General features: G+C 42.7%; 1 protein-coding gene across 7 annotated transcripts in view; it reads right to left on the reverse strand.

Moving 5' to 3' along the window:
• LOC138763856 (fizzy-related protein homolog) overlaps window positions 1-16,072 on the reverse strand; it is a 56,972-nt gene that overhangs the window by 11,671 nt on the left and 29,229 nt on the right. For all 7 annotated transcript variants that reach the window (XM_069938724.1, XM_069938723.1, XM_069938720.1 and 4 more), the window contains 3 exons: window positions 6,879-7,006; window positions 3,901-3,983; window positions 2,770-2,953 (listed from right to left, as the gene is read on the reverse strand). In XM_069938724.1, coding sequence (XP_069794825.1) covers window positions 2,770-2,953; window positions 3,901-3,983; window positions 6,879-7,006 — 395 coding nt within the window. The remainder of the gene's footprint in view (window positions 1-2,769; window positions 2,954-3,900; window positions 3,984-6,878; window positions 7,007-16,072) is intronic.

The following is a 16,072-nucleotide window of genomic DNA, read 5'->3' on the forward strand; positions in this document are numbered from 1 at the left end:
AATTCTCCTGCTATCTTTTCCCCTATCACATGTAACCCAATTTGTGCCCAAGAAGGGGGACACCCCTCCCTCAAATAATGAGGCAACAAACCTCACCTGGGATGCCCAGTAGTATTTTTTTTTAAATCTGGCAGTTTTAAGCCCCTCAAATTTATATTCCTATATCAACTTTTCCACGGAGACTCTAACCACATTACCATTCCACAAAAAGTTTCTGACACATCCTTTGAGCATTTTAAAGAAGCAATGGGGCAACGCCATGGGCAGAGTTTTCCCTCTCCAACGCCATGGGCAGAGTTTTCCCTCTCCAACGCCATGGGCAGAGTTTTCCCTCTCCAACGCCATGGGCAGAGTTTTCCCTCTCCAACGCCATGGGCAGAGTTTTCCCTCTCCAACGCCATGGGCAGAGTTTTCCCTCTCCAACGCCATGGGCAGAGTTTTCCCTCTCCAACGCCATGGGCAGAGTTTTCCCTCTCCAACGCCATGGGCAGAGTTTTCCCTCTCCAACGCCATGGGCAGAGTTTTCCCTCTCCAACGCCATGGGCAGAGTTTTCCCTCTCCAACGCCATGGGCAGAGTTTTCTTTTTGAATACTTTATTTAAAAATGATTTGAATGTACAATGCAAACCCCGCACCCCCTAACCCACCCTCCTCCCATCCCAAATAAACTCCAAAGAAAGGAGGAGATTTAAACCATCAAAAACATAAAAAGGACCACCATGAATCAAAGCAACACCACCTCTCCGAGCTCTAGGGAATTCAAAATTTTAAACCCATATAATGCAAATAAAGGCTCCACTCTTTTGAAAAAAGATAATTATCACATAAATTATATGTTTTTTTTTCCCCAAAGGGACACATGATCTCATTTCTGAATGCCATCTCTGCAACCCCAAATCAATCTCATTTTTCCAAGTTATGGCTATACATTTTCTTGCCACAGCCATTGCCAACCTTAAAAGCGCAATTTGATACTTAGCCAACCTCAAAGACAAACTCAACATTTTAGCATTACCTAATAAAAATAATGTTGTGTCCATGACTAATTGAGTTTTTAAAACTTTCTCTAAAAATTCCTTCAGTCGTATCTGAAAAGGTTTAACTTGATCACATAACCAAGTCGAATGTAAAAAGGAACCTACTTCTTTAGTACATCTAAAACATAAATCTGAAAAAATTAAATTATATCTCTAATTTCTGAAGAGTTAAATACAATTAATGTATCAAATTATCATGCACTAATCTATATCAAACATTAATAATCTTAGTCATATTATCCTTACATATAGATCTCTAATCATCTTGGACAATTAATATTTCTAAATCATTCTCCCATTTTAATCTTGATTTATGAATAACTAATTTCAACATCTTGTTTTATAACAATTTATACATTTTGGAAATAAAAGTTTTTTTATACCTCCTTCTGTACACAAAATTTCAAATTTATTTTGTCTTGGAAATCTTAAATAAGGTCCAAAATTTTCCAACAATAAAGCCTTAACAATAATAACAAAAAAATGTATTATTTGGAATTTCATATTTTTCTTTCATTCTTTGAAAAGAAATAAAATATCTGGCTTCATAACAATCACCCACCAATAGTTTTAATTCTTTTCTGATTCCACATTTTCAAAAACTGATTATTAAGAGTAAAGGAAAAAAGTTTATTCTGATATAAATATCTTTTAACTGAAAATTTTCCCTACATACCTATCTCATCATTTATCTTATTCCATAATTCAGTTAAATGCCTCAAGACAGGTGGATTATTATTAACAATTTATTATTCCATTTATAAATAAATTATTATGGTGGCCCCTCTGGGTGCCTCACAAAATGAACAACGAACATCATGATCCAGCAGGCCCACAGCGCTGCCCTCCAATTGGCCACAACTAAAGGATCCTAGCTGGCCTATCAAGAAAAGCAGATTGCAAATGCACCAATAAGCGCTGAGGAGGCATTGACCACACCCCTCATCTTGAGAATAAAAGCAGGGCTGTGGGCCCAATAAAACTCAGTATTAACTACTCAACTGGGGTTTGTGTCATTCTTTCTGGGAACAGCGTGTTCTTTCTGAGCTAACCTGCATACAGCTGTAACCTCTCCTGCACTATAGGCTCTGCAGAGACACAGCTTGTAGCAGCTGGCCACAGTGGTGACCACGACGGTCCACACGGCACTTTGGACTCCGCAATGGAGGGAGACTCTTCAATCAACATGCTGTCATTGAAGCTGCCAAGCCACAAAAGGTAGTGAAGAAAGTGGACTGGCAAAGCCTCCGAAATACTTCTGTTTCTGCCGATAACAAATGTTTTTTTTTAAATATAAAAAGTTAAAAATGATTTACCTTAACATGACCAAATATACAAAAATTTAGGAATCCACCAGTATTGGAAAATATTCTTAAATGATCATGTTTCTTTTTTCACAGATATTGCCTAACCTGCTGTTGCATTTTTTCAGCATTTTGCCTTTATTTCAGATTTACAGTATCAGCCTTTTTTAACCCAGGATGAGGATCAAGTGAAACCATTTAGATGGCACTACACCCACAGTCACCTTGCACAAAGTGCTAAGATCAGACCTCCAGCTCCTTTTTGACCTCCATAAAGCTTTGTGCAGAAACAGTTGTTGCCAAGGAAAAATTGGCTGAACAGCAACACCATTTGGCCCCATGCAAGAGGTCAATGGGATAAGCTTTTCTATTTAATACTCAGTTACTTCATGTGAGAAGGGACCAAAAAAATTAACATGGCACCCTACCTGACTAGTACACGCACTCCATAAGTAAACACATGCTCCAAGACCAACGCTCAAGACGTTTGCTGCTGACCAGTCCACTAGATTGAGGTAAAAGTCATCCTGCAACTCTGGAGCATCCAGAACTTTAAAGGGAATCTTTGAGATCTTCCTTGTTGGTTTTCGTGGTGACCGCAACAATTTTTGACTATTCAAAAAAAGTAGAGAGAAGAAGTTAGATTTATGGTTAATTACGAGATATAGCTTGCCAACTCCATCTCCGACCACTGAGGATATTCTGCCTTTAGTTTTATAACATAATGGATTCAATCTATTTGAAAACATGCTCCAGAGTTGGTTGCTGATGTCTGCCCAGTAATGAGCCAAAGAGAAACTTTTCATACGCATTGGCAATTCAGCTCTTTGGATAGACAATGTTATAAAACCGAGTAAGAGAAATACCCCTGTAAGAGTGGTTGAATCAAGCTCATAGCTTTTTATGCAACAGATGTTCAAAACATAGCTGATCGATCTTGTTTTTAGTCATTCCATGAGGACAATTCTGACATTCCTGTGCTCCAACCATTCACTTCCACTTTGAAAAATTGCTGTATCACTGATTCAGTCCTGCAGCCAGTTTAAGCCTATTGGTCTACATCTTTTTGTTTTTCATTAAAAGATGTATTGTTTTAAAATGCTGCATTATTTCTACAAAATAATTCTAGTCCAACACTGGGATCCTTCACTCCATTCCATGCATGAAGAATCAAATACTAAGCAATTTGTATCATAGCTGCTCCTCTTCAGAGGACGTTCAAGGGTAAGCTGAATTAGTTCAAATAAACCATAACTTAATCGAAAAATTATTAATTTTCGTACAATTGCTCATATTTGATGCAACAACAACAAAAATTGTTTTTACATTCTCAGCCATTTCACTTTGAATGTTTCATCAATGAAAGGAACTTCTAAAAAAAAAAATAACTTTTTTTTTAAAAAGCAGTGGAAGTGTGACATTCATTGGAATTTGGGGGAAGAGTGTCAGTTGAGAGAGCACACACAATTTATTTTCAAAGTCAATCAACAACTATGTTTCTTTATTCTTACAAAAAGTTTTTAAAAAATGAAGAAAGCCAATAATTCTCTCTACACTACCTTTTATTACTGACGGGTGATAATGAATATGGTGAAATCTCATTCCCACTTTCAGTAGTGGATCTCTTCGTGCTCAAAGCATACTGAAAAAAAATTGCAACGCATTGATTAAACTTCAATTGAAAACGACATTCTATTGCAACGAGAAACACATAGTGAAGCAGAATTAGCTACTATCAAGAGTAATCCTTGCATAGAATATGCATTTAACAATAGATTAGAATTAACAGCTACTTTTACATTCTTCATTAACACATTATAAACCAAATATCATTAATATATAATTAAAGAATATTCAACCACTGTCTTTGTTCATGATGATCTTAAATACAGATATACAAATCAGCATTTTATTCAAATAATTCAGTGGTACGTGCTGACCATCTTTTAGTTCAAGAAAGAACTTTTTTTTTAAAACCTTTTCAAAATCAACATGAGAAAAGTACACAAGAATGGTGGTAAAGTAGCCTACAAAATTCACCATCTTTGATCTGGGCCAAAAAATTGACATCCTGAAATCATCTAAATGTATTTTCTGCCTTTGGTAGATTAAATAAACCATTTGAGGAAAAATAAATCAGAGCGAGAAGCAGGACCTCAAGACAACACATCAGCAACCAATGTGCAGTAAATTATTGTTCAATCAATGTTATCTTGTTGCAAATTTTGCACAAAGCAAATGAGAAGAAAATAATCTATTTTGGACATCATAAACTGAAGGGAGACATTGGCCAAAATACCAAAAATCTTTAGCATCAACCTGAACCAAACTGATCTGAAAAACCAATCTTGGGGAGTGGGAGACAACTTGATAACTTGAGTTTATTTATTCGTCCTTGAGGGAGACACAAATCCACAACTTTCAAAAGCAATGAATGAAGTGCAGACAACTCCCAGAAGGCATCAAACTGGCCATGTGACGTCAGTGCACGATGACGTCGATGCATCGGGCACGTGATTCGAGCCTTTAAAAGGTTGCGTGTGTTCTGACCAAAGAATTTGTTTGATTCACTGAAGAAATGCCTTGTGTGGTTATTTCCTCATGTCCACTACGATTCCAGTGGCCACAATTGGTGACCCCAAAGAGTCCAAAAAACATATTTTTGGATGAACATGGACTCTGCAGCCATTGCTGTGAAGCTGCCACCTTTTTGGACAGCTGAACCTGAACTGTTGTTCTGCTTCCTGTTTCACGAGGATATCTTTTTACAGTAATGGACAGGTTTACTCGATGGCCCAAGGAAGTGCCTATGGCACATGCTACTACAGACACTTGTGCTCGGACGTTCTTGGAGTCTCGGTTTGGTTTACTAGCACATGTTACTTTGGATAGAGGACTATAATTTACTTCCTCGATGTAGACGGCCTTGTCTCACTTATTCCGTACAATTCATCCTAACATCCCCAGGCCAATAGAATGGTAGAAAGATTTCATTGACAACTCAAGTCAGCCTTGATGGCTCAGTTAGAGGCCCAAACTGGGCTGATGAGCTACCCTGGGTATTACTGGGCATTAGAACAACTCAAAAGGAGGACTTCCAAGCTTCATCTGCTGAGCTTGTGTACAGCACACCGCTGGTGGTCCCAGGGGAGTTCATCCCCTACCAATCCAACTCCTAAGGGAGACAGTAGGAAAATTGAACCCTATACAACCATCTTCACAAGGACAACACTCTTCCTTCATGCCCAAAGACCTCAAAAACCACATCCATAAGGGAACAGTTGGTCAACCTTTCCAGACACCTTACAAGATACTCAGACAAACTAGGTCAACCTGTATTTTGGACATTGGAGGGAATCCACAGTCTTTCACTATTGACAGGCTTAAACCAGTTCACGTGGACAAGTCTTCCCCACTGCAGCGGCTAAAAGTCCATCACAAAGGTCGACCACCTAAGGGACAGACAAACCTTTCTGCTGGTTCTGCGGGATGGTGGGGGTGGGGAGAGGCGTGTAACAGTGCTATGGCGGCACTACAACTCCCAGCATTCTGACCAAAACATGTTTGATTCACTGAAGAAACTCCTTGTGTGGTTATTTCATCATGTGCACTACGATTCCAGTGGAACTGAGTGAACTGACGCTACAGAGAAATATTCATCAGGTGGATGGTGTGGTGAAGAAGGCATTTGGAATGTTGGCCTTCATAAATCGGAGTAATGAATTCAAGAGTAGGGAGGTTATGATGAAATTGTACAAGGCATTGGTGAGGCCAAATTTGGAGTACTGTGTACAGTTTTGGTCACCAAATTATAGGAAAGATAGAAACAAAATAGAGAGAGTGCAGAGAAGGTTCACGAGAATGTTGACAGGATTTCAGGGTCTGAGTTACAGGGAAAGGTTGTGCAGACTGGGGCTTTTTTCTCTGGAGCGTAGAAGATTGAGAGGGGACTTGATCGAGGTGTTTTAAGATTTTAAAAGGGACAGACAGAGTCAATGTGGATAGGCTTTTTCAATTAAGAAAGGGGGAGATTCAAACTAGAGGACATGGTTTAAGATTGAAGGGGGAAAATTATAAGGGGAACATGAGGGGAAAAATTATAAGGGGAACATGAGGGGAGATTTCTTTACGCAGAGGGTGGTAGGGATGTGGAATGAGCTTCCGGCAGACGTGGTTGAGGTGGGATCATTGGTTACATTTAAGGAAAGACTGGATCGTTACATGGATAGGAGGGGACTAGAGGGGTATGGACCGGGTGCTGGTTAGTGGGACTAGGAGGGTGGGGATTTGCTACAGCATGGACTAGTAGGGCCGAACTGGCCTGTTCTGTGCTGTAAGTGGTTATATGGTTATATGTTGTTTCTTTAGGAATCCGAGCCACCTTTCAGATTCAGATTAGCTGCAATGTTGTCGAGTTTCACCATTACAATTCAGGAAAACATCTAATTTTGCATAGTATGATTTCACTGACCGCAGACAAAGGGATTAATTGAGCCAGTCTATAAATAATAGGATAATTGAACGTTAGTAGACTTACTCTGAATAGGTTGCGTCGCTCCTGCATTGGCATCTGGAATCTCCGATCTTCAGTCTGTGGGTCACTCACTTTTTCAATGCCTGCCCCCAGTAACTCATTCTTTAGTAAGGCAGCGTATGCTACACCATCTGTCAACGGAGAAGGCATTTTCTTTACAGCAATACCATTTCACTATCGTCATGAAGAACAGCAAGTTATTTTATTCCGGGCCATCATGTTCATTCATTTACCACCTGGAATCCTCATTTGAACACAAAGGAGGATCGCTCTACTTGCAACGGTACACGACAATGGAAAGAAAATAAAAAGACTCCTTTCTTCTCAGACACAAGCACGAGTTCAAACAAGGAACAGCAAGCAATGAGCGTCTCAACTATTAGCAATACTAACACTTGCTCAGGTCATTCAGTTACCCAAATTTCCTCAAATAATGCCACGGATCTTTTAAGAGGCATGTTGATTTCAAGTTTGTTTTCTTGATAGTGCTGGCCTATATTTTTGTGCTCCAACTTCTGGGGTAGTGCTGAACAGATGGAGGTCTAGACTCAAAGAGTGGGACATCACATTAAAAAGTCCTTCCGCTCACAATGTTCACGCCAACTCTATAAATGATCCCATCTGCCCACAATAAGACCATCCTCGAGCTGATATTTAGTCGGACAGCAGACCTCTTCTCTCCTGGGTGGGCTGGCAGACACATTCAGCCCGTTAGCATGATGATCATTATTCAGCAACTCGCAGGAGGAGATTGAACAAAAAATGGATCAGGCATTTTCTTGATGTTTCCACATATTAAGCAGCCAGCCTAATAAATCACTGTTTTCTATTTTATCTTGTGATGTCCTGGCATCTCCAAGAGGGGGAGAAAAAAAAGTGTTGCATATGCTAAGAAAGCTTCAATGCAGCACTTCACCCATTCAGATTCCAACCACAACATTTTATTTTGTGAAAAGCCTCTCTATCACAAATTCTGGTCTGTCTGGTCAGTTCAAGTACATTACATTTAAAAAAAAAGAAGGTTCTATCCGTCTTGCCAATATTTAAGCTACATCATGGATGTAACTCTCCAAGTGAGTTGCTCATTCAGGACCATGTGATGACAGTTTCTGCCTCACTCTTTCAGGCAATGAGTTCTACACCCCACTGTCCTCTGGTTGGCTTTCCCATCCCCCACCACTACCCCACAACTCCTACATCCATCAACTCTCGATGCTTCTCACAATTTTGAGTACCTCAGTTAAATCTCCTGTTTCCTTCATTCCAATTAGATTGCTGATTCAACATCCCAAATAAAAATGACAGAAAAAATCACTTTGGCTCAGCTGAGATCAAAAGTGAAACCAACAAACAGAAAAATTAGAAGTTTACAAGCATAACTGCCTCATCTTAAACTAAATACACAAGGATGGAACTACAAGTACTCCATGTAACCAGAGACTTGCTTACCATGCAAGGAAAACTGTGATTTGCTCAAGAGTTCCATCTGTCAGATACAGAATATCTTATGAACTCTTATTTACAAGTATTCTGAATTATGGTTCAACTGCAGTCGGTGTGCTGTGCAGCGAGCAAAAGAAAAACCACAAGGAAGCTGTGAGCAAGCTGAACCAACCAAATGACTTTACTAAAACTCTCCGAGAGCTTATCAGAATGACCCTCACGATCCTTTGCGCCCCCACCCCCTGGACTGACGTCAGCCCAGTGTGAGCCTGCACTCCGTGACCTGGTTTACTTGTGGATCAGTGCAGCCCGTACATGGCCACCGCACCCCCCCCCCCCCCCCTCCAGGAACCTGTGTTTGGAGGTGCTGAGCCTACAGTTCATAAACAGCTCGTACGTTTGGGATGCCGACCTCTCCGACCATGAACGTTTCCTGCCCAAAAGGCACATAGTCCTGTTGTGTCATAAAACCTTGTATGGGTGCTGATGGGGAATCCAGTGTGTGCCTCACCTTACAAAGACGTATTTGCAATCTTCGAGATCCTTCGGGATGCAGGATGAAGCTGGCACAAACTCTCCTGGGGTTGTCAGCAGTGCCCCATAGATGAGCTCAGTGGAGGACATGACCAAATCCTCCTTCGGAGCTGTGTAGATGCCAAGGAGCATCCAAAACAGCTCTTCCACCCAATCCAGGCCTCAGAGCCGCGCCACGAGGGGAATCTTCAAATATTGATGGAATCTTTCTACCAGGAGGTTAGACTGTGGGGTATAGGCCATGGTGTGATGTAACTGGATCCCTAGGATTTGTGCCAGTGCTGCCCATAGGCTGGAGTTGAAATGTTCCTCCCTGTTTAACGATATTGGAAGGAAGACTGAAACAGGCTATCCAGTTGGCAATGATGGCCCTGGTGCAGGATGTCATGGAAGTGTCTGAAAGCGGGACAGCTTCCGGCCATCTAGTGAACTTGTCCACCATCGTGAACGGTTATGTGGCATCTCTGGAAACTGGCAGCAGCCCAACAACATGCATGTGGACGTAGTCAAATCATCTGTGTGTCAGTGGGAAGGACTTAAGAGAGGTTTTAAAGTGTCTCTGCACCTTAGATGTCTGACAGTACAGGCAAGTGCTGGTCCAGAAGTTGACCTGTTAACGCAGGCCATGCCACATGAATCGGAGTTGTTGCCTGGATGGATGGGTGAGTCAACCCATGTAGCGCATTGAAGATGTGACGCCTCCACACGGTAGGAATGTTTGGCCTAGGTTGGCTTGTGGACACATCACAGAGAAATGTGGCTTTGGATGGCCTGAAATGCACGTCTTCCAGCTGTAGCCCTGAGACTGCAGTGAGGTAGGCTGGTATCTCGCTATCTTGCCATTGGGCTGCTGCAAGCAATGTATAGTCAATTCCAGGGGAGGAGTACACAGACAGGATGGATGTATGGGACAGAGTATCAGCTACTAGGTTGTTCTTGCTGGAATTATGCTTGATAGCCATCATGTACTCCGAGATATAAGTGAGGTGATGCTGCTGCCATGCCGACGATGGATCTGACACCTTAAAGGCAAAGGTTAGGGGTTTGTGATCGGTGAATACCATGAAATCTCATCCTTGAATGAAATAGTGGAAATGGGGTATGGTGAAGTAGAGGGCTAGCAACTCCCTGTCCAATACACTATACTTCTGCTCCAGGGTCGCAGGTGTCTGCTGAAGAAAGCGAGTGGTCTCCAATGTCCATCGAACAGCTGCTCCAGGATGCTACTGAAAGCCACATTGGATGCATTGACTGTGAGGGCGGTGGGCACATCAACACTCAGATGTTCTAGAAGGGTGGCATTGGCCCAAGCATCTTTGGCCTGGTCGAAAGCTACCGGAGACTCTGCGTCCCAGCTGAGTTCTTTGGACTGACCAGACAGCAACTTGAAAAGGTCACATGATTTTGGTAGCTGATGGCAGGAATCATTGGTAGAAGTTGACAACCCCAATGAACTCCTGCAAACCTTTGACCATAGTTGGTTTGGCGAACTTACAAATGCCCTCAACCTTTGATAGAAGAGGGATCGCCCCACGTCAATCGATGTGGTCCCCAAGGAAATCGATGGCCGTCAGGCCGAACTGACATTTTGGTGGTTTGATGGCTGGGCCTTAGTCGCTCAGTCACTGGCAGAGCAGATGCAGGCGTGTTAGGTGCTCCTGTTGTGAACAACTGGCGAGGAGGATGTCATCTAGGTAGATTAAAATGAAATCCAGGCTGCACCTCATCAACTCCATGAGTCTCTGGAAAGTCTGCGCTGCGTTTTTGAGGCCGAATGGCACGTACAGGAACTTTAAAAGGCTGAACAGAGTGATGAGGGCTGTCTTGCAGATGTCGTTGGGTTGCATGGGGATCTGGTGAAACCCGGACCAGGTTGATCTTTGAGAAGATCCTCACTCTGTATAGATTGGCCATGAAGAGTGTGGGGAACTAGGTACCAGTCGGATCTCATGGCGTCATTGAGCCAGCGGCACTCCCCACAAGGTCTCCAACCCCCAGAAGGCTTCAGCATCATGTGTAGAGGTGAGGGCCTGGGCTGTATGAGCGCCAAATGATTCCCATCTCTTCCATCTTCCTGAATTCTTCCTTGGCGAGCCGCAGCTTGTCGGGAGGAAGCCTGCATGCCCGGGTGTGTAGCAGCTGTCCCTATGTGGGGATCTGGTGCTGGACACCATGGTTTTGGACCACAGCGGAGAACTTTGGCATTATAACGGCTGGAAATCCTGCCAGGATTCTGGCAAATTTGTTGCCCAATAAAGTTACTGAGTCGAGGTGGGGGGCCTTGATCTTGGCTTATCAAACGGTGAAGGTCTGGAAGGTCCTGGAATTGACCAGATGACGCCCTTTCAGGTTCACCAGGATGCAGTGGGCTCGAAGGAAGTCTGTGCCCAGTAGCTGAGACACGTCAGCCAAAGTTAAGATCCAGGTAAAATGACAGGTGATGAACTTGAGCGGGATGGTCCGCACCCCATACATGCGAATGCTGCTATTGTTGGCGGCAGTGAGGGATTGTCCCGACTTCCCGGCATGGGCGTCTCAGTTTGAGGGGAGCAAGACACTGACCCCCGCCCGTGTCCACGAGGAAACGCTGCCCTGAGTGCTGGTCCATAGATAAAGGAGGCCATCTTGGTGGCTGATCGTCGTAGCCATCAGTGACGGCCGGCCCCAGTGTTTCCCGGATGGGAGCAAGGTGGATAGCAGTGGTGGGCTCCAGGACCCTATTTCTGATGGTAGAAACACCAAGTCTGAGTCTCCACCTGATGCGGCTGTCACCGGCCTCCTCGGTGAAATGGGAGAGAGATGAGTCGCTGGGCATGACACTAGGACAACTAGGTCAACGGATGCCCTGCCATATTGTTTGCTGTGCCACAGGACATCTGCGTGGGCTGCTAACTTGCATAGGTCGTTGAAGTCGTCATCCATGAGGAGTAGGCGACTGTCTTCCAGCATGTTTGAAAAATATCTGCTCAAATAGTAAGCAGGGCCTGTGGCCGTCCATTAATCCCAGCATATTGTTCATAAGGGTGGAAGGCGTGCGGTTGCCCAGGCGGAGCAGCCGTGCTGCTCGTTTGCCGGTGAAAGGCCGAAGGTGTGGATAAGGAGCGCCTTAATTGCCTCACACCTGCCAGCGGCTGGCAGCTGATGTAAGTTGATGATGTTTCCGGCAGTCTTCTGGTCAAGCAAACTGGCCACGTAGTATTAACTTGAGGAGTCTGCGGTGATTTGCCCGACGAGAAACTGAACCAGATAAGTGGCTGTGAGGTCCAAAGGGTCGGCAGCTTCAGCGTAACTGCGCTCTGTACGCTCGTGTTGTTCATGGTGGGCTCTAAAATTGCGTTTTGGACTGTTGGGGTCTACACTGTGGTTGGTGGAGCGAACGAAAGAAAAACCACACAGGGCTGAACCAACAAACTGATTTTTCTGGAACTCTCCGAGAGTTTATCGGCATGACCCTTTGCAGGTCCCCCTGCCACTGGGACCATCATGACATCAGCCCGCACGTCCGTGACCTGGTTTGCTTGCAGATCAGTGCTGCCAGGTACATAACAAATTAAAAACATGATTCCATTTGAACAACTTCAAGTACAGACCAGCCAGCAGATGGATCCATGGGAAACTTCAAAGGCTGGAAAAAATTATGGCACAGGAAGAGAAAGTCAGGGCAAAAAAAGAGGGGCATGAGAATAGGAAAATCCATTTCCTCCAAGCAGCCTGCCAGAATGCAAGTCAGGATTGTTGGGAAATGGAATAAGAAGCAACCAATTCCATCATTACCAATTCCTGGTGAGTCAGAATCAATGCAGAATTCAAAGTTCATATAAAACTACTAGTTTTTCTAAAGAACATTAGGTGAGAAACTGGATTTAGAACTTGCACCACAAACATGGAAAGAAGTGAATATGCAGAACAAAGTATAAATGGAGAAAAACTAAACAAAGCAAAGTGAAGAATGGATTTCCCAATCATCCGTCAAAGAACCAATGATACCAAATTCAATCTGGATAAAGAAGGCCTATTTGGGGGAATGGGACATCCATAGTTTCTGTAATAATGCCACTCTTAACAAGGCTGCAGTCCTGAAGCAAAACTGCAATATTGTCTATGCTTGGGCTTTTCAGCAAGTTCATCTTTGCACCAGTGCCAACGTGCTTCATAGTGCATCCCTCCAGTGGTCTTGCTCTCGGAGGTCATCCACTGCACATTTAGTGCGGCATCGCAATATGTTTCCCTGCAAACGTCATGCGGTTTAATCAAATGACTACTACAGATTGAAGAAACCATGCGAGCTCCCACTTTAACTGGCATTCAAATGGGCAATTCAACTGCTCTGGTCGCAATGCAGCTGGACGTTCAAGGAGTGGTGACCCCCCGCTTTTAAACATATTTTGTCAGAAGGCAATCTGGGAGGAAAACATTAGTCTTTTTCACATTGTTTACCGCAGAGCCCACCTCACTGACAAAAGACAAAGGAGGAAAAACCCAACACCCAACCCCAACCAACCAATTTTCCCCTGCAGCCGCTGCAACCGTGTCTGCCTGTCCCGCATCGGACTTGTCAGCCACAAACGAGCCTGCAGCTGACGTGGACTTTTACCCCCTCCATAAATCTTCGTCCGCGAAGCCAAGCCAAATATCTTACATGAATATCCTTAAACAGATTGATAGCAGCGAGAATTTTCAGTCACATATGGACAGTAATGACACGATGGGCTAAAGGGCCTGCTTCTCTGCTGTATGACTATAACAGTGGTTTTCAACCTCTTTTTACCCCCCACTCACATACCATCCTATGCCATAGGTGATTACATGAGATTACTTAAGGTGGTATGTGAGTGGAACAAAAAGGGCTAAGAACCACTGGCCTAGGTACAGTGCCCTCCACAATGTTCGGAACAAAAGACATTTTTTTCCTTTATTTGCCCTCTGCTCCAGTTTTAAATTTGTAATCAAACAATTCACATCCGATTAAAGTGCACATTCCAGATTTTATTCACGGTTATTTGTATAGATTTTGGTTTGTCCGTATAGATATTACAGCTTTTTTTTTAGTTCCCCCAGTTCAGGGCACCATAATGTTTGGAACACTTTGACTCCACAGTTGTTTGTGATTATTCAGCTCTGTTTAATTGCTTCATTGGTGCAGGTATAAAAGAGCTGGGCTTGCTTCTGAGTTCTTGATCACCTTTGTAGTTGCCATTTTTTCAACAAGACCACCAATGAAAGTCAAAGAGGCCATTATTATATATTTTTTTCTTTTTTCTCTTTTCCCCCCAATTAAAAAAAAAATCACAAATTAAAAACTAAAAAATTAAAAAAAAATAATTAAAAAAAAGAAAATCTCCTCCTCCCACAAAAACAAACTACCAAAAGGTAGTAATCCCCTAAACAAAAATTGGGTGTGGGAGGATGACGTGCAATCTCGAACTCTCTGACCAGACTTTTAAATACCCGATTTTTAACCCTTTGTTTTCAAGTTTAAACTTTTTAAATTTTAGTTTAAAGTATTAAGGAATTATTATGGCCACTAATGGTAAAAAGACTAAATCTCAAATTCATAAGAAGTTACATTTTCGAAGTGTTGAAGATCTGGGGCCTAGACGACTTGAAACAGCCCCAAGCTCAATTTCTTCATTGCCTAAACCCCAAAGATCGCCTGTGGGGGCTGAAAAAAAATCTATTGCTCACCAAATGAAGGATGGCGCTGGAATTACCCGTTCTCCGGAAGAAAGTGCGTGTTTCCAAGAAATGGACCCGATTTGGAAAGCCTTTCGATTTCAATGGGGGGAGCACGCAGGAAGAAGACTCCATTGTTGGAAATGCATCAGGTAGCATTTTAATCTGAAGAAATTGTTTTTCTTCGTGAATTGATGAGAAAACAACAAGATGCGGGGGGAGACCAGCGGCGACCCCCTGAGGAAGTCGGGGTGCCGTCACTGGGAGTCCAGACCTGCAGTAAAACTTTTAAAATGCCTTCTGTTGAGTTGCAGCAGGTGCAGGAGTTACCTTGTTCTGCCACTATGTCAGAGAGAGCAGAGCCGAGATTTACCGAATCACAGTGTATGCAAATGAATGCAGTTATTCAAGCTGTTATAAAACCTGGAATGGATTTGTTGACATCTCAAATGAATGAAATGGTTCAAATGAATGCTGGTATGAGTTCAGAATTAAATATGGTTAAGACACATGTGGATGCATCTTATGAAGAATTTTTAAAAATTCAGACTGCTTTTTTGGTCTGTAAACAACAAGTGACTTCTAACACAGAAAAAGTTTTGAAGGTGGAAAAATCAGTCATAGAATTAGGAGATTGTGAGAAAGAGCTAGAAAGGAAAATAGATTATTTGGAAAATCAAAGCAGAAGGAATAATGTGAAAAATGTTGGTTTTCCAGAAGGTATAGAAGGACAAGATCCTCTTCGTTTTTTTAAAGACTGGATTCTGCAAATATTAGGGCAAGAATTTTTCTCTGGGGGATTGGCACTGGAAAGAGCCCATAGAGCTCAGCTGGTCAACCACCGAGACCGGTAATTCAATGTCTGAGTTATTTGGATAGAGAAGCAATACTTCGACTTGCAGTACAAAATGCGAGACAACGACAAACCCCATTATCGATTCAGAATAGCAGAGTCTTTTTTTATCCTGATCTGAGTTAAGATGTCATTCAACGTCGACGTCGATTCAATCCAGTTAAAGAAGTTTTGTGGCGTAAAGGTTATAAGTCTACTTTTCGTTACCCTGCAGTGTTGAAGGTGTTTTACGGAGACTATCAATTTCGGTTTTTTGAAACTGATTGTGAAGCAATGATTTTTGCTGACTCATTGCCAGATATAAGAGGACAAAGATGTAGTCCACCATTATCTCCTAAAGAAAAATTTGGTAGCTCTGGAAACGGAAGAAATGGTAGAAATGGGAAAAACGGGAATGGAAAGAGTCTACCTCCTTCCGAAATGGGATCTTCGAGATTGGAATCTTTTGGATGAGAAGATGAATTTTCTTTTTTTTTTCTCTTTTGTTATTATGATATTTTGATGTTACTGACTGTTTGGCTGGGGAGGGAGAGATTTGCACTAAGTTCTTTACTAGTCATCAGCCACTGGTGGGTGACCCACACCCAAAGAGGCCATTATGAGGCTGAAAGACATCAGGCAAACCTGATGTTTACCCAAATCAACTGCTTGGAAGATCGATATGAAGAAAGAATGTACTATTGAGCTCAGTTAT

This window comes from Narcine bancroftii, chromosome 5 (genome assembly GCF_036971445.1).
Source record: "Narcine bancroftii isolate sNarBan1 chromosome 5, sNarBan1.hap1, whole genome shotgun sequence".
Lineage (NCBI taxonomy): Eukaryota > Metazoa > Chordata > Chondrichthyes > Torpediniformes > Narcinidae > Narcine > Narcine bancroftii.